This window comes from Podarcis raffonei, chromosome 17, assembly GCF_027172205.1.
Source record: "Podarcis raffonei isolate rPodRaf1 chromosome 17, rPodRaf1.pri, whole genome shotgun sequence".
Classification (NCBI taxonomy): Eukaryota; Metazoa; Chordata; class Lepidosauria; order Squamata; family Lacertidae; genus Podarcis; species Podarcis raffonei.
This window is the reverse complement of record NC_070618.1, coordinates 30,271,168-30,290,163: the sequence shown is the minus strand read 5'-3', so window position 1 is coordinate 30,290,163 and position 18,996 is coordinate 30,271,168. Positions and strand designations below refer to the sequence as shown.

Below are 18,996 nucleotides of genomic sequence, written 5' to 3'. Positions count from 1 at the left end.
TCTGGAGGGACTTTTTTTTCTTTAGCAGTAGGGGTGGGATGGGGGGAAGAGACATAACATAAAGAGAGAGAGATGTAAAGGCAATTTTTTAAAATTTCCCAATACAGTCATACCTCGGGTTACAGATGCTTCAGGTTGCATTTTTTCGGGTTATGGACCACCAAAACCCAGAAGTACCGGAACGGGTTACTTCCAGGTTTCGGCGGCCGCACATGCACAGAAGCACTAAATTGCACTTTGCGCATGAGCAGAAGCGTCGAATTGCAGCCTGCGCAGACGTGCTGCTGCAGGTTGTGAACGCTGCGGGTTGCGAACGTGCATCCTGTATGGATCACGTTCGCAACCCGGGCATCCACTGTAGTGAATGGAGAAGAAAGAACAAGGAAGACATGGACCCTCGAGTTGGATCTGGCAGCTCCAAAGTGGTCTGAGCCAAATCAGACTGTTTAAAATGCAAAGGGTGGGGGCGGAGTTCTAAGCTTTATTTGTTGATGCACAACCCTAGAATAGTCCCCTCATGAAAGCTGCCCAAAAATGCTTCTGGAGGCTCATTACACATGCAGAAATTGCTACACTTGCATGCACGCTTGCCTTATTGCATGGAGATAGCTGGTGGCGCTGTGGGTTAAACCACAGAGCCTAGGACTTGCCGATCAGAAGGTCGGCAGTTCGAATCCCCGCGACGGGGTGAGCTCCCGTTGCTCGGTCCCTGCTCCTGCCAACCTAGCAGTTCGAAAGCATGTTAAAGTGCAAGTAGATAAATAGGTACCGCTCCGGTGGGAAGGTAAACGGCATTTCTGTGCGCTGCTCTGGTTCGCCAGAAGCGGCTTAGTCATGCTGGCCACATGACCCGGAAGCTGTACGCCGGCTCCCTCGGCCATAAAGCGAGATGAGCGCCGCAACCCCAGAGTCGGTCACGACTGGACCTAATGGTCAGGGGTCCCTTTACCTTTACCTATCAAACATCACTGGTTGCCAAGAACATATGCTTGTGTGGAAATTGCGCTCCTTGCAACTGGGCTGGTGTGCATAGCTAGACCTATGAACATATGACTTCTATATGGAGTGTTACCACGTGGAACTCATTTCCTGATGCCTGAACATGGGAGCTGTTGCATTTGAACTAGGGAGGCTCAACGAGGGAGCAAAAATAGTCACAGGAACACCAGTAATAATGCCATATATCTTTGCCAAGACAGGAACGGTTTACTGAGGAGGAGCTGCATGGCATGTGAAATCTGTATCTCTGCGAATTGCAAAGTCAGAAGTGGAAATAAAGACTTTACACCTATGAAGAAGTAGTAAAAGGCAATAATAATAATAATAATAATAATAATAATAATAATAATAATAATTTATTTATACTCCGCCCATCTGACTGAGATTCCTCAGCCACTCTGGGCGGCTCCCAATCAAGTGTTAAAAACAATACAGCATTAAATATTAAAAACTTCCCTAAACAGAGCTGCCTTCAGATGTCTTTTAAAGATAAGATAGCTGCTTATTTCCTTCACATCTGATGGGAGGGCGTTCCACAGGGCGGGCGCCACTACAGTGGTACCTCGGGTTAAGTACTTAATTCGTTCCGTGTTGCTGTACCAAAGAAATTTCCCCAATAGAGAAAAAAAAATGCATTTGGAACTGTCAATCTGCAGAGCTATTTCCCCCTTGCTTCCAGATGTTCTTGTCGCTGTACAATGCATTGCACCTGTCACAAATCTCCTCTTGTGTGTAACTGCAAAGGTACAGGAGTCCTTTGCATCTGCGAAGAGGAATGAGAACCAAGCAGGGCAGGTCTGCTCCAATAGCATAATCCTAGCCATGACTACTCAAAAGTAAGTCTGCAGAGATCAATTGGATTTACTCACAGGTAAGTGGGTGGAAGATTGCAGCCTAAGTGACTTTCATATGTCATTCCTCCATTATGTTGCGTTGTTGTATGTTGAGCAGACTGGAGCAGGATTTTCTTACTTTTGTTCTGAATGTTTGTTCACATCTTTGTTTTCTACTTTGACTTTACCCTTTATGCAATAAGATGAGCCTTGTTGGATCAGACCAAAGGGCCATCTAGTCTAGCATTCTTTAGCCACTGCAGCCAACCAGACACATAAAGTGGTACCTCGGGTTAAGTACTTAATTCGTTCCGGAGGTCCGTACTTAACCTGAAACTGTTTTTAACCTGAAGCACCACTTTAGCTAATGGGGCCTCCTGCTGCTGCCGTGCCACTGGAGCACGATTTCTGTTCTCATCCTGAAGCAAAGTTCTTAACCTGAAGCACTATTTCTGGGTTAGTGGAGTGTGTAACCTGAAGCGTATGTAACACGAGGTCCCACTGTACTGAGAAGGCCCTCTGTCTGGTTCCCTGTAACCTCATTTCTCGCAATGAGGGGACCGCCAGAAGGCCCTTGGCGCTGGATCTCAGAACAGACAAATCTTTTCTGACATGCAAGATGTCTCCTGACTCATAAGAAGCAAAATAAGATTCCAATTAAAACATCTCCAAGATTATTACCCAAATGAGTGAGAGTGAATGACAACCTTGTCCTTGCAAGAAACCTACAAACTGACCTATGCAAGAGAAGTAAGCTCTGGCTGATCCTTCCACAAGATTTTCAGGGAGTTTCAGAGACACTGGCTCAGAGACGACAGCACCTGCAATTAAAATATTAAACTTAAAATGTATTTAAATGCATTTTAAAAATAACAATTTATTAAATTTCCAAATATAACAAGAAAAAAACCTTCAACAAATTTTTGAACCATAATTTTGATTGACTCCCATCCCCCTCTTGGTTTCATTATTTAATACTCTTTCACGCACGTTCTTAAAAAACCTTACACTCCTATTGTTTCAATTTTAAACCTTCTTCATCGTGTTACAAGTGACATATAAAAGTTTTCCTAATGTAAAAATCTATACACAAAGCTTAACAGATATGCATTAAACATTTCAGAGTCCTCTTTCTTTCTTGGGTTTCAAATTAACTAATATGTCCTGCATAGTTCAATAGCTTATTTTACCAATCTTTCTTTCTTTCCTTTCCTTCCTTCCTTCTTATTTATTTATTTGAATGCAAAGGAGTATAGAAACCAAGTGCTACAAGCAGAAAATAAGCATAAACAGGTGTACAACAATCAACCTCAAGAGATTGATCTTGCTACCTATTTATAAACGTGGGAGAGCCTTCTTCTGTTTGTTTACATATGTATTTCAAAAGCTTGCTGTGAGTGTCACTGCTACGTGAGGCAGGTTTTTTCTAGGTCTCCAGGTTTCCAAGCGCCCCTTCGCAACACAGCTCTCCTGGCTTCCTTCCATGACTCCGACCCCTATCTCAGTTCTTCCGCTGCGATACCATGACGCCATTCCTGGTTCATCTCTGATAGCTGACAGCAGCTCAGCCCTGATGCCATCCCATTCACAAAAGATCTTGCCCAGAGAAAATTGTCTGGCCATTGCACAAAGATTGGCCAGGCATATTTTTTCTGGACAAGGAATTCCATAACTGGGACACAAGAACTGAAGCCCTAGATCTCATGACAACCCACTCACAGTTGAGCAGTCTTGATGTTACCATACAAGGCTTTCGGTATATTTTCTTACCGATGTTCCTGCACATTAGTGAAACGCTATGCAAAAAGAATAGTCAACTAGCCACAAATACTGTAACAAAAGTGATTTTTTGCACACTAGGTATGTAGAGGAATGGAAGACAAAATGAACTGAATAAAGAACTGCAACAAACTGCCTGTGTTTGTGCTCTGTACAACATTCAGATATATACCGGTATATGAAAACTAGAACAAAAGAGCCCAGTTCCACTTCAGAAACAATCCCAGGTAATTTGGAACGCCAAAAATCAACAGAAATTCAGCTGAGGAGTATGTTGGAAACATTCCTCTTCTGACTTGGTGCATCCTAATGATTTGACAGGGCTGTAAAACAAACCCTTAAACCCTGGTTTAATCATTTCCCCCATATAAGCCGAGCATAGAAAATTTGCAGCAGAAGTGATGCAAGGCTCTTCTTTATTTTTACTTATTTGCAGGTAGCAGGAAAAAGCCAGCATCCCCAGTACAGTACTATTAGTTGATCCCATGAACCTTTCATTACTTTTTGACAGGTTCCTTCAGTTCCCATGCTCATAGCAGCCCACCAGAAGAGAGCAACCCTCTTACCTTTTGCACAGATAAGGCTGCTCTGGGTTAATTCTCTTTCAATGCCTTCAGGCTATGTGAACAAAGAGGCAGAAAGAGGACATACAAATGAATGAATGAAGAATGAATGAAACAAAGAAATAGCAAAACAGGGAAATCCTAGATCTTTATAAACGATAACTATCACCACTGACACTCACATTGAGAAGCAATATTATATTGTAGTGTAACATGATGCTGACTTAAATCTGTCTAGGCTTACTATGGCTTTTGGAATCTGAATTCCCTTGCTTATCGTCAATCAGATTTTTGTTGTTTGTAGATGCTGGATATTACAATGTAATTCACGAAAACAAACAAGACAGTCTAAGAGCAAGTTAAACATATACACCCCGACCCCCCCCCCCAGCAAGTTGTCAAAACTTAAAACTGTCCAGTTCCGCCATTCATTTAAACTGTTGCATATATAAACAATTGTTGAGTTCTCATATCTCCCCACTCTTCTCTGCCTCTGTCTCCTCTTGAGAACAGTAGTCACTGACCATTCTGCTAGTTATAAGACAGAAACTGCAGTTCTGCACATTGGCCGTCTATATTATTAATTTGTTTAGATCTTGAAGACAAAATCTATCAGGTAACTATGCTATGAGACCCGTGGAAATAAACAGAAGCAGCCCAAGAGCACACTGATTTCTAGTGCCTTTTTGTACAATACTAGAATCCTTTGCCATTTAATCTCCAAAATATACCTATTTTAGATTGCTATGCCAGTGAATTACTAAAAGTCAAATTTTATTCCTGCAACAAGTACAGTTTGAAGTCCCACCCAAGGAATCAAGATACTACATTTTTGGATGACGTTCCAGTCCAAAGTAAATGAAGGTTTATCCACCATTACCAGCTCTGTTTTAATTCTAGTTCATGCAGTGATTCAAGCTAATAGATCCACATGTGGTAGAACTGTTGGACCTCTGTCTATGAATGACACTTAGCTTTATGAGGGTCAATGAATTTAAAACTGGATCCTGACCAAAGAAAGAGATCCTGTTGGTTGGTGGTTTTTCTGTCTTGGATGGTGGTATTCAGGTGTTCTGGAGGGTGGCTGTACTCCCTGCTAAAGGATTAGGCCCATAGTTTGGGGGGGTGCTTTTTGATCCAGCATTGCTACTGGAATTTCACAATGCAGAGTGCCTCATCGTTTAGCCCGGACACTGAGGTCCAGCTCCGAGGGCCTTCTGGCGGTTCCCTCACTGAGAAGTGAGGTTACAGGGAACCAGGCAGAGGGTTTTTTTGGTAGTGCCACCCGCCCTGTAGAACACCCTCCCATCAGATGTCAAGGAAATAAACAACTATCTGACTTTTAGAAGATATATTAAGGCAGCCCTGTTTAGGGAAGTTTTTAATGTTCAATGTTTTATTGCTTTGTTAATCATAATCATATTCTGTTGGAAGCCACCCAGAGTGGCTGGGGAAACCCAGCCAGATGGGTGGGGTATAAATAAATTATCATCATCACCATCATTTAATGTTTTTCTTTCCTGCCTTTCAACTCATAAAGGCTACTTACATTTTCAAAATGACAATAACACGAAGTACTTCGGATGTTATACTGTATTCGCACAGTAGTGGAAAGAAAGGATAAAGTGGTGGAAGGAAACGAATGTCCAGTCCACTGGGTGTAAAACGCAGTGTGTAGCAAGTATGAGATACCCTTACAGGGAAAACGGGAATTGCTCCACATTTGATCCTGACTGAATTAGCTAATTAGCCGCTGAGAAGGAAGCACATTTTTGGAAGCTCAGATCTTCCCACTGTACCTCTACTAGCAATTCTCTGATCAGGGTGTCCTTCCGTCCCACATCCAAGCCCCCAGATGTTCCATTTCCACAGTCCCCGCTGTTTTGTGGAGCTTCAGCAGTAACAGACAAGGTCACAGCACCTGAAAGCAAACATATTAATTTTTATTTTTGTTCTGGCACTTTCCCTGGGAAAACCTGCATTTTACTGTTGAATCGAAGCAAGCAGTAATAGTGTGTGTGTGTGTGTGTGTGTGTGTGTGTATTGCCATTTGCTCCAATTCACTGATAAAACATGGATTTTCCTGCTGACAAAAACCAGAAAACAAAACCCACTTGAATAAGGAGCTTTAAAGCGCAACTCAAAAGGAAGTCTGGATGAGCCCTTAGAAAGAAGATTACAAATAGAAAACCGATTAATTTAGGTTTTTTGCCGTCTCTCTGCACAAGGATCTTGCTCTCATTGTGCCAGTTTCTCTCTGGAACTTGTAATTTACCCATGGCGGGTTGCATTTTTGATATGCTTCCTGGAAAAGATGCAGCAAAAACCCAAAATAAAACCTTTCATGGGCAAATTTTCAGCTTCTCAGATTTCTTCTACAGATACAACTCTGAAAGCAAGAAGGGTCAGGAAACTGAAAAACTCCTAGTGGGAAACTGGACCTGAGCTTAATAGAATGCAGAGCTGGCGGTTCATGCAAATGAACAAAAATAGAATTAAACTATTGAGTTCTACGGAGCTACAAAATTAGGGAGATGGTCAACACTGGAAAACAGGCCAATTATAGACCTACAAACTTGTGGTTACAGATGAGGGAGAAAATTGTTTCAGTTTGTATTTAAAGGTTTATATACCTAATTATAATTTCCTGAAATAATATGCAAACTGACACACACCCATCCCTCAAAATTTGCACTTCCGCAAATTTTGCAAAGCAGTTCTCCAGCCAAGCAATGTGTACAAAAATGCATGTACTAGGGTAAAACATGCATATGGATGCATAAATTAGTGAAAATAACATACAAAAATTCATTTTATTAGAAAAAGTTGCCTTGTAAATATGTGTGTATTAGGCAAACAGTGGGATATTCAAAGAGCAGTCAGGCCAACAATTTATAGGGACATGATATGAGTTGAAGCTCACAGAATTTTTCCTGGAGGTTTTCTAGAGAGAACTCTGAGACCCTCCCACTCTGCCCTGACAGGGGGAGGGCTACACAAACCTGCATCTAAAAATGCGTACCCAGGGCCGGATTTAGGTTTGATGAGGCCCTAAGCTACTGAAGGTAATGGGGCCCTTTATATGTCCAGCTATCCTTTGTCCACAACAAATTGTCGCTGTTTTTTGTGTTGAATATATGCTATATGGTAATTTATGAACCTAATAGGTATCTAAAGCCATTTGCACATGTTGCCACACAACCAGTTCATGCAGAATGTATGTAGAAAGGAGCAAATCAGTGATATTTTAGGGAGCAGGTGGGGCCCATTACTTATATCACAGGAGCCTACACAGTGTATGTAGGTTTTATTTTATTTGTTTTTTATCTTATATTTTGGAAATGTACATCCAGTTTTTTTCCTTTAATTTTTTTGGGGGTCTTGGAGCCCTAAACTATAGCTTGTTTAGCTTATACGTAAATCCGGCACTGTGTGTACCACAGAAAAAAATCACCCCCAAATGCTGATGAATTTTCATGATGGCTTTTTAATTTATTTATTAGGGGGGAAATGAACAAACTGAAGTAGAGAACTAAATTTAAGAATGGAAAAATCAGAAAGTGAGAGAAAACAAAATGGATATAGTCACCCATCCCCAAACATCAAGCTGAATGTACCCCACCAGAAGCTTGACAAAATATCTTGATTTTACTGTCTTGCAGGAAGGGCATGGTTATAGAAAAAAGACTTGGTTAGTCAGATGTGAAGGCATTCTGCATTTACATTTGGTGAACTGCATTTCTTATGCAAGTTTAAAACAGACAAGACTACCAGTTTACAAAGCAGAGAGGAAAAAAGAAGCTCACTCACCAAGTTTTTTAACGCTAATATTCCAAATGTATGTTTTCCTCTCACCGCCACACACACATCCTTTATCATTCAAAGGTGAGAGAAGATGGGCTTGGAAATCCCGGGATACGGCCATTGATACATTGACCTGCCATAAGGGGAGAAACTACAGTTAATTAACAAAGTTAGCGTGGCTTCCTAGAACTAAGGGAGGATGCTTTAACCTCAGACAGGGCAGAGAAAACCAAGACAAAAAGGTATTTCATTCAGTCTTCTCTACTATATCAGGGATCTATAGTAACAGAAAACTTACCTAAAAACTAGAGCCAAAATTTGGAGACAAACTTAAAATAAGGACAGTACTGGGATGGATTGGGAAAGGATAGAGGATGAACACAAGCTGAATAAATGCCACTCAACTCCACTAAACACTTTCTAAGGGACAGTACTTGGAAAGTGTTGGGTTGTGTGATAGTATTCTAGGATATCCTGGCAGCTCTCAAAATCTAGCTTCTCTCCCCAAACACCATCATTGGTGAAGTTGGGTGAGATCATTCTAGCCCTCTTCCAGTTCCCTTCCTCCCCTTCTCCTTCCTTATATGGTGCTGTAATTAATAATTGCAACAGTTTGGAGACAGTCTGTCTGGCTTTCTGAGAAACTATAGTGATCTACAGATTTGGGACAACTCAATCCATTCTTCAGTTATTTGTAGCTACTTCAACTTGAGCCAGACAGGGCACAAAGGGCCTTGAATTGGCCCAATTGGGTTCAGGATTTATCTGAATCTGGTGCACAGCACTAGTGTAAAAAATATCTCTGCCAGATCAAGGAACCAATGTAGTTCAACATTTATTATGTAGGCCATCAGAAGGCACTGTAAATGTTCCAAGTAAATCCTTTGCACATAATAGCATCTAACTGTTTAAATACAAATGCAAAAACAATAAATGGGAATGTGTTATAAATTAAGCCAGCTAATTAAAAAGACAAGTTGTTTATATAGGCCAATAAAGGCCTGACAGAGTACAACTGGTTTAGCCATCAGTCTCACTTCCCAAGGAATTATAGTGAGAAGGGAGCTCGAGATCTCTGAAAGGAAACTCTCAGCACCTTAACTAACTACAGTCCCCAGGATTCCTAAGAAAAGGCACAATATCTAAACTGGTACAAACTCAGTTGGAATCTATGTGTCTAGCTTTTTCCTGTTTATCTCACTGATGTGAATGGTTTGCACCCCAACCCACAAAAACAATATGCAAGGGTCTTTTCTAGACATGAAAGAGAGCAAAGAAGGAATGAGAGGATGAACCTGAATGCATTCCTGCAGGTAGTTGAAGACAGTGACTCTACAGAGGAAATCTTCCCCTCTAACTATGGAGTAAGGCAGCGTCACATGAACAAAGAATGGCTGGAAGGCAATCAAGGTGGCCGGCCTGGAGATGCCAAACCCAGCCTGCTTCTCCAAGCAGAAGGCACTGGCTTTCCACTCTGTGATGGTATCAGGGACGACGTAGGTGAGTTTTGCATGTCCATCTGAACTAATAAGGAGAGAAAAACAAAAAAGGTATATATAGAACCACAGGGTTGACTATTTATATCCACATTACCGAGATGAAAAGCCTCACCATGTTCTTATGGCGTTGGGTTAAGTTGAAACCCACATCACTTTTAAAAAATTTAAAAATCACTCTCCCTACTGCAGCAGGCTACACTTTATGTCCAGTGGACTCTCGGGTTGCGAACGTGATCTGTGTGGGAAGCACGTCCGCAACCCGCAGCATCCGCAACCCGCAGCGCCGCATCTGCACACGCACGGGTAGCGATTCGGCACTTCTGTGCATGCACAAAGCATGATTTAGTGCTTCTGCACATGCGCAAGCACCGAAACCTGGAAGTAACCCATTCCGGTACGTCTGGGTTCAGCGCAGTGCACAACCCCAAATCGCACAGCCTGAAACGTCTAACCTGAGGTATGACTGTACAGTTCTTGCTAACCCGCTTCTGATAATTGGAGAAAGACAGGACCCTCAAAAACATATCCTGTTTTTGGATAGCAGTAGGGGTGGGGGAAGCAACATGACCTTGAAAGGACTAAGTCTAGGGTTACAGCAGATGCAAAAATCATTTGGTTTGCAGCATAGAAACTCTGTTAGCGGGGAGCAGCAAAGAGAATTGAGGGAACTGCATATGTTTAGCCTGGTAAAGAGGAAACTGAAGGGAGATATGATAGCCACCTTCAAATAGCTAAGAGGCTGTCAACGTGGAGGATGGAGCAAGCTTGTTTTTTCCTGCTCCAGAGGCTAGGACCCAAATCTATGGCTTCAAGTTACAAGGAAGGAGAGTCAGACTAAATATCAGGAAGAACTTTATGACAATAAGGGCTGATTGGCAGTGGAATAGACTCCCACTCCTTCCTTGAAGGTTTTTAAGCAGGTGTTTAAGCAGGTAATCTGCCATGCATGATTTTCTTGAGATTCCTGCATTTCAGGGAGTTGGACTAGATGACCCTCAGAGTCTTTTCCACCTCTACCATTCTAGGATTCTATAAACAGAATCAAACCTGTGCAGAAATTGCCAGACAGGCCAGTGAAAGGCCTTCTGTGGTTTGCATAACACAATCTTATTTGCAAGACTCAGAATACAGTGGTGCCCCGCAAGACGAATGCCTCGCAAGACGGAAAACTCGCTAGACGAAAGAGTTTTCCGTTTTGGAGGTGCTTCGCAAAACGAATTTCCTATGGGCTTGCTTCGCAAGACGAAAATGTCTTGTGAGTTCCTGCGGGTTTTTTCCCCCTTCCCCCCCCCTTTTCAAAGCTGCTAAGCCGCTTATCCGCTAAGCCGATAAGCCGCTAAAAGCCGCTAATAGCGCTAATCCGCTAATCCGCCAATGGGCTTGCTTCGCAAGACGAAAAAACAGCTAGACGAAGAGACTCGCAGAACTGATTCTTTTCGTCTTGCTAGGCACCACTGTATGCACTGAACCCAGGGAATGTCATTCCCAGCTAGAGCTGTTCCCAAGATTTTGGTAGATCTCAGGCAATGTACCCTCAGAAGCACCCTTTTAACTTGAAAGAGGAATGACATGCAAGGAGGAGGGATCAGGAAGAGGGATTCTGTGGCCCACTAGATGTTGCTGAACTCCCAACTCCCATTAGCCTTGGTCAGCATAGCCAATGTAGACCAGAAACATCTGGAGGGCCACATGTTAACCACCCCTGAGGTAGAACCAGGGATGGTTGAATCTGCCAATTTTGCTTCTCTCAGGTTTCCGTTTTCCCAATCTTAAATCCAGTTCCCACATGCCTACATCATTTTGTTATTTTAAAAAAGTCTTTATGAAAATTCACCAGCATTTTGGTGCAAATTTCTCTTACACACAGCTTTGTATGCAATCTTGCCAAATATATCAATTTTTTTGCATATTTCCCCTAATCTTACGCATTCTCCTAAGTTACATTTACTGATACATGCATTTTTATACATGGGTGGAGAACTTCACTGCAAAATTTGGAGACATGCAAATTCTGAAGGATGACATTGTTTTGATTTGCATATTGCTTCAGAAAGTGAGAATTAGCTATATTCACCTTTAAATGCAAAGTAAAACAGTATCCTCCCTCCTCCCCAGGTAGAACAAACTGGGTGCTGGCCAACTCTGGATACTCATTGTTCTTTGCAAAATCTTTGGCCAATGCCAATAACAGCCAATGTCAACTCACCCAATACCAAACAGTTCCCAGATCCAAGTTTCAGGGAAGAACCTCCGAACTGTCTCAATAACTCTATCTCGAGATACGTCTCCTGAAGGAGGTGGTGCCGGTGGCGGTGGCGCAGATTCTAAAACAATAAGAAAGGATATCTGGACTCTTAGTTCTATGAATTTGCAGCGGTAAGTGGCAGGACGCAGGAGCAGCTACATTATCCCCTATGCAAAAAAATCTGTAGACGTTAATCTTGCTTGGTCTGAGAAGGAGTTGTGCCTGTTTTGGACCATGCTCTGGCTTACTTCGATGACTATCCAGCTCCCCTGGGTCCCAGAAACCAACAACCTGGAGCCTAACCCTTCCTGTGGAATGACATTGGTTATATGGAGCAAGTGCTGGAAAATGCTCAGCAAAATGGCAGATATGACATGGGGAAGGCGTAAGTTCCTGAAATAGAAGAGTGTGCTGGGCCCGGGGGTAACCCGAGTAACGCGGTCCAGGTCCAGTCCCAAATCCAAGGGTTCTGTGAGGATTCAGTCCGACAGGGCCAAAGCAGGACACAAGGCAGGAAACCAGGCAAGGTCAGGCACAGGATCACAGGCAGGTTCTGGCAAACAGCAACGTTGCTCCTGCAACCTGGGGTGGGGTCCAGCAGCCTTTTATCTCTGTCAGGGTAACAGCCGGTCCTGATCTCGCCTCCCTGTCTCGCCCGAAGGCAAGCACTCCTCCTGCGAGTACTCAGGTCTTTCCTTCTCTCAGACCTCAGTCTCTGCAGCTCAGGAGATGTTGGTGGGTTACTAGACCCAGAGGCCGCCTCAGCCTCTCCTAACCCAATTGGTAGTGGAGCAGCTGTAAGTGATTGCCCAGCTGAAGGCAATGAGGTAATCCCTGCATCTGGAGCCAGGGCAGGCTCAGGCCCCTGACTCGGCCCAGCTGGTGTTTGTGGCAGGGGAACCTTTGCAGACTGGGGCTCTTCAGAATCAGGCCCCAGACTCGGTTCAGATGCCACCTGGGGCAAAGGATCCGGTGCGGACTGAGACTCCTCTGGCTCCGAGTCCGAGCCCTAGTCCCAGGCCATCACAAAGAGGGAATGACACAGGGCCACGACTGGACCTAATGGTCAGGGGTCCCTTTACCTTTACCTACCAGAACCCCAGGCAACTTGTCTGGAATAAAGTTTGGCTGGTTCACTTTCATCCAGTCCAAAACTGCTGCCACATACCGATTCAGAACTTCCACTACCTCCATCTACATATGGTTGACACCAAACTCCAGGTGACATCTCCAAGCAACTTCATGCAGATGTGAAAAAGCCTGTGAGATGCAACAGGCTTCTGGCACAGGGCAGAACAGCAGTTCCCCATTGCTACCTTCTGGAACCGACTCACTAGGTAAGCCCAGAATAGTAAGCCCCCCTCCCATCCCAAAAAGGCACTCCAGAAGGAAACCATGCTGAATGGTAGCAAAAGCTGAGGAAAAGTTCAGGATATTCTGCAGTTCTACACTTCCTTCTCCATCTAACATTATGGGTTTGCACCATCCCCACCCAAATTACCTGCAAAGATAGGGCCAGATGTGGTTCTGGCAAAAATTTCAGATGACTCCTCAAAAGGCCGAAAAGGACCATGGCCACTGGAGCATATAACCGGTTGCCGAAGCCGGGAGTTGGTTACAAACTTTACACCTGTAGCCTGAATTTGAAAATAATAATAAATAGCTCAAGATTTTGCACACATTCCTCTTTTTCTTAATATTACTATCATCTCCATTATTTCTTTATTTAGATCATTTATTCCTAGGGATAGAGGGATCTGTCAATTTCAGATTCTCTCTCTTTCTCATATTTCTAATCTTAAATTCTCCACATTTCTACATGATTGCAACTTTTGAAAAAAGATTTCTCATGAAAATTAATCAACATCTTAGTGCAAATTTCTCCTTATTTTATATGCCGTTTTTGCCTAGTATAAACATATTTGCAAAACAGTTTACACCAGTTCTCCTCTTCGACCACATTCCAGCTCTACCCCACTTGATTCCTCTATATGTCAGCTGATTGAGTCATATGGGTCTCCTGCTGAGTCACCTGACACTTTGCCCACTTTGGAATGTATAGCCTTTAATATTCCAAACTCCATTTCATTGACTGCTTTGTAATTTGAAAGCTAGTTAGAAATATTCAAATCATACGTTTTTAGTCATGTACCAGTGAAATGTTGCTGAGAATCAATACAAAAAAATACCCTCCAAAACACTACTGAGAATGGAGATGGTTAGACATTTCTTTTCTCTCAACTGCTCACAAAAGAACTATGTGCAAGTCTTACTCTTATTTCTCCATAGATATCTGGTCCATAGTTGAAGCTAGCAGGAACATAATACAAGCCATCATGAAATATGTTGTCTGGTGGAATGCAAGGCTCTTGGGGATCATCCTCTAGGTTGAGCCCATTGAAGTAGTAACCAAACATATCATAGCTAAGGAGACTGTAGACCTAAGAAGGAGAAACCAGTGCAGAAGTCTGTTATAAACAGGGCTAAAAATAAAATGAAATTCTGGACACAGACACTGAAATTTTGTGTCACAAATGACTGAAATGTTCAGCCTGCACAGGGTGGGACTTGTGTTTGCCTTGGAAGATTCCATACTGTACAATCTTGGCTTCTAGTAGGGCTGCCATATGCCCAGGATTCGGGCTGCCAAAATGGCGGCTGAGTGGATTTTTGCTGAGTCAACAAAATATCCGGAAAACCTATCTGGAAAACCTGGCCATATTTTTCTGGGGGGAGGGGGGGATTTTCACTTTTGGGAATATGGCAACCCTAACTTTTAGTGTATCCCTTACAGAAGTGGCACATCAGCAAAGCAGAGGTTTCTGTTATAAACATCTCTGCTGCCCTTGCAACCTCTCAGCCAACCCTTTGTCATCCTGGTTACCACTTAGGGTGGCAGGATGGGAGCAAGCAAAGACTCATACTCAGAGCAGGACAAAACATGTCTCTCGACTAGGGTACGAAAGCCCGAAAAAAAGGAAGGTGGTGAGAAAGGTCTAGAAACGCCAGAGCTTGCAAATTCATTGTGACTGAGTTTGGTCTTTCAAATTTCAGTGGCACCCTGTACAAGCCCCAAATTTGGTGTCCCCACCTCTCATATTCTGTTCTGGGTGTGCACTGCGTCATACTTGCAGTGCCCTACAGCGTCCCCTTCAACTCGGTGGCCAGCACAGGGGAACTGGTCGTGTTGCCCTAAATCCACCTCTGGCCATGGTTGGAAAGGTGGCAGCATTCTTTACTGTGACACTCAGTGTCAGGGACGTGGCTGAATCGAACGCCTGGGAAGAGTCTGACTCTGGAGACAAAGGATTGCCAGTACAAAGGGAGCAAGAGTCTGACTCTGGAAGCGAGGGATTTCAGCCACAGACAGAGCAGGAGTGGGTTAGTTCAGCCCCCCTTCATCAAGAGTTCCCAGACTTGGAAAGCTCACAGGCAGAGGGAGGGGAGGAGATAGATGACATTGAGGGGGTTGCCAGGCAACCGGGAGGTAGAACCAGAAGAGCTGAAAGGGTTAAAATGCAACGGAAGTACAAAAGAGGAAGGACTGGACTTTGGCGCCCTTCATGCTGTGACAGGGGCAGAGACTCAGAATGACCAACTCGTAGCTAAAAGCGGCAGGCTCAGAGCCATGCTCTGGACATAAATTGTAATTAAATGTGGCATAAAACTGCCAGAGACTCATTAGTTCTTATTGGGGCTTGCTTGCCTGCCTGAGGTCATTACACTCAGCATGCAAGATTCGGTGTGGGCACAAACAGGCAGGTGGCTTTTGCTCTTACACTTTCAGCTGACAATTCTGTCTCTGGCTTCAAGAGAAGAACGCTCTGGTCCACAGCTCGCAGAGCACAGTGGGAGTTGGCAGCAGCTTTGACATCAAGGCTGACATTTGAAGCTGGAAGAGCTTCCTTCACGGAGAACTGGAGGCTGACCTGAAATCAAGTATAAAACATTTGAAGGATTAATTTCATGGGAAGGCCAACTGATTTCTAGATGACCTTAATATAAAGCCTTCTTTCCATCTTAGACTCTTAGAAAGCCACCATACTTAGACTGAGAAACCTGTTGTGGCCTATTGTGTTACACTGGGTTTGTTTCACTTATCAGTAGGGGCTTCCTGTATAGCTGAATAAGAAAATGAATTATGGAGCGGGGCACATTTATTTCATCTTCTAGCTAAACATGTCTTATGCTTGTTGGAACTGATGGCTAGTCCCCAGGCTATGAAACAGGGAGGGAGGCAAGCTGATGCTGAGGGAGATTGTTAGACAACCACTAAACATTTGTCCTCACATTCTGCTGTAAGCCATACAACTTCCATACAATGAGCAAACTTCTGAAATTCCAGAAGACCAAAAAGAGACTAAAGCTTAACTCACCCAGCTTTTCAAGAGCTTTCCTAAGAACAAATCGCCATGTTCCACATGCTCCACATAACACCGGTCTTGAAAGACCTACATTGGCTCCCAGTACGTTTCCGAGCACAATTCAAAGTGTTGGTGTTGACCTTTAAAGCCCTAAACGGCCTCGGCCCAGTATACCTGAAGGAGTGTCTCCACCCCCATCGTTCTGCCCAGACGCTGAGGTCCAGCGCTGAGGGCCTTCTGGAGGTTCCCTCATTGCAAGAAGCAAAGCTACAGAGAACCAGGCAGAGGGCCTTCACGGTAGTGGCGCCCACCCTGTGGAACGCCCTCCTATCAGATGTCAATGAGATAAACAACTACCTGACATTCAGAAGACATCTTAAGGTAGCCCTGTTCAGGGAAGTTTTTAATGTGTGACATCTTAGTGTATTTTTGGTCTTTGTGGAAGCCACCCAGAGTGGCTGGGGAAACCCAGCCAGATGGGCGGGGTACAAATAATAAATTGTTGTTGTTGTTGTTGTTGTTGTTGTTGTTGTTGTTGTTGTTGTTGTTGTCAGCACGCAACCCCAGAGTCATCTGTGACTGGACCTAACAGTCGGGGTACCTTTACCTGCATATGAAGAGTTTTGCAGTTCTTACCTCACTGCATTATCTTACCTTATTGTGGAAGCACTTCTCTATCTCGAATCTGGCAGTATCGGCAACCACCTCCCTCTCAGGATGTAGAGTATAGACCAGCAGCGTGGCAACGGGAGCCATGTTTGCATCGACAGAAAGTGAGATGTAAAAGTGGCCTTTGGAAGCTGCCAAATCATCTGCATGGAGAACAATGAGAGACAAGCTGGAATCCTCAGTCTGAAACACAAGGCTCCTGGCAGAGGGCTTTGAGAGAAGACGATAAAGAGGCTTGCACACTTACAAAATTTACACCGGCTCAACAGACTCAAGCACCGTTCAGGATCATGGTATACAAATATAATAAATAACCAATGGGGCTTTTTAAAAAAGAATGTATGTGGTGGGGCAAGAATTAGACACACGAGCACATTTTGCAAGCAAAATCAAGGCAGACATTTCACCTACATTCTTCCTACATTCTTCCTATACCCAGAGCTACAGTGGCTCATCCAGTTTTTCCGCCTGAGGCAAAATGGGAACGTGAGGTCTCATGAGATCTCGCCAGAACCTGCTGCCATTTCTGTTGGGCACCTGTGGGTGCGGTGCCCTGGGGGACTCCACCACCTGAGGCCATAGCTGTCAACCATCCCTTATTTGGCGGGAAAGTCCCTTATCCCAGCCCCGTGTCCCACTGCTGTCCCTTATTGATGATGTCCCTTAAATTTCCCGGGTTTCAAAGGAAGCAGCTCCTCTCCCTCCCTCCCTACCAGCCAGGGAGGAGAGAGGCTCCAACTGTATTGCTTGGCTGCGTTGCTCACCCAATAAGGAAACTAAGAATGACTGGGGGGTGGAGCTTGCATGCCCTGTGCCGATCAAATCGGCTGCGTTGCCTGGGGACTCGCCTTTGCTCAGCGCTTCCCAGCAGAGAGGTGATGGTTGTTTTCCTTGCTGCATCCCCTTTGCCGGGTTGCTGCGCTGTGGGAACCACCGCTTGAGGCTTCGTTTGGCTGCTGGCTGGGCTTTCTGCCTTTGGCTTGGAGGGGCTCAGAAGTTGAATATATCTGTGATCTGAAAATCCCTTATTTTGGCTGCTGATCCCTTATTTTCGAGGCTGCTGGTCCCTTATTTTCAGTTGACAGCTATGCCTGAGGCAGTTATCTTAGTCTGCCCCATGGGTGGGCTGGCCCTGACCCTGAGTCTCTAACATATGGTACCCCCCCTCCAAGAAAACAAATCACCTTGGGGAAGAAAGATGGAGTAGCAGCCAGATGAGATTTCAAAGGCTGGAGGGTCCCAAATAATTCCCAAGCAGGGGAAAACAAAGAAACTGTTATTGTGGGGGCAATATGGTACCCCACTGAAGAGGAGTCTAATACCCTAAGGGTTTACTGTGGAACGAGGCAGCGAGTTTGTACTCCAGGAACAGTTTTTCCAAGATCAGCCCTATAGTGTAGCCCAATTTGGAAACTAATGAAGAAAAGTCCTCAACGTTTTGGGCATATTGGAACCGAATGCTTGCCAACAACAGCTAAGAGCAGAATGAAGGGAAACAATAGCTGTGAACAGGTACAAGAAAACACACACAACAGTAGGAGGGGGTTTACAGACCCTTTCGTACCCTTCAAAATGGCCGTTTTCATGAGGAAAACCAAACACCACTAAATTTTGGCACAGCACTACTTACCACGACTGAGGGTGACAACTTTTCTGCCTGAGTTTATAATTTTGTTCTTCACCAGTACCTGTGTACACCAAGAGGGAAATAAGCAATAGGCAGTGTAACTCAAGGGTATGGGAGAAATATGGTTCAAAAAAATCACCTCACAGCAGAATCTCAAATTATTAATACAAGTTTGGAAGCCCTTTGATATTTTGAAATGTATCAAAACTAATTTTTCTCTCTCCTGTTCAGTGAATCCTTATTCACCTTGTACAAAATATATTAATGATCGTGCACACACAAAATCCTGCAATGTTTACCGTGCAAAAATTGCCACGTGTCCTCATGTCACTCAGTAACTATGGCCCATAGTGGCAGTGGTGGAATTCCCGATAGTTCTTATCCTTTTGAGCAAGGGAATCAATTCTTTTGAGCTCAGCACACTCAGTGTTTTGTCAGTGCATATCTGTAACCTGGCTGGGGGTTGGGGGATATATAAACTTATATTAAGAGATATGAGAAAAATTAGGAAAACTTCAAAATTCATTCCAGCTTTGGAGCATGGAGCATTAAACCTGCATTCAGAATGAATTTCACCGTTTTCCTAGTTTTTTAAATGTCTTTTTATATAAAAA

The 18,996-nt window shown here is 43.9% G+C and overlaps 1 protein-coding gene across 1 annotated transcript in view; it reads right to left on the bottom strand.

Moving 5' to 3' along the window:
* LOC128405193 (ovostatin-like) overlaps window positions 1–18,996 on the bottom strand; it is a 60,269-nt gene that overhangs the window by 17,266 nt on the left and 24,007 nt on the right. Inside the window, exons 13-23 of the mRNA XM_053371543.1 lie at window positions 18,386–18,443; window positions 16,741–16,898; window positions 15,502–15,651; window positions 13,996–14,163; window positions 13,224–13,359; window positions 11,684–11,801; window positions 9,274–9,502; window positions 7,985–8,111; window positions 5,974–6,095; window positions 4,178–4,229; window positions 2,570–2,653 (exon numbers count right to left, since the gene is read on the bottom strand). Coding sequence (XP_053227518.1) covers window positions 2,570–2,653; window positions 4,178–4,229; window positions 5,974–6,095; window positions 7,985–8,111; window positions 9,274–9,502; window positions 11,684–11,801; window positions 13,224–13,359; window positions 13,996–14,163; window positions 15,502–15,651; window positions 16,741–16,898; window positions 18,386–18,443 — 1,402 coding nt within the window. The remainder of the gene's footprint in view (window positions 1–2,569; window positions 2,654–4,177; window positions 4,230–5,973; window positions 6,096–7,984; window positions 8,112–9,273; window positions 9,503–11,683; window positions 11,802–13,223; window positions 13,360–13,995; window positions 14,164–15,501; window positions 15,652–16,740; window positions 16,899–18,385; window positions 18,444–18,996) is intronic.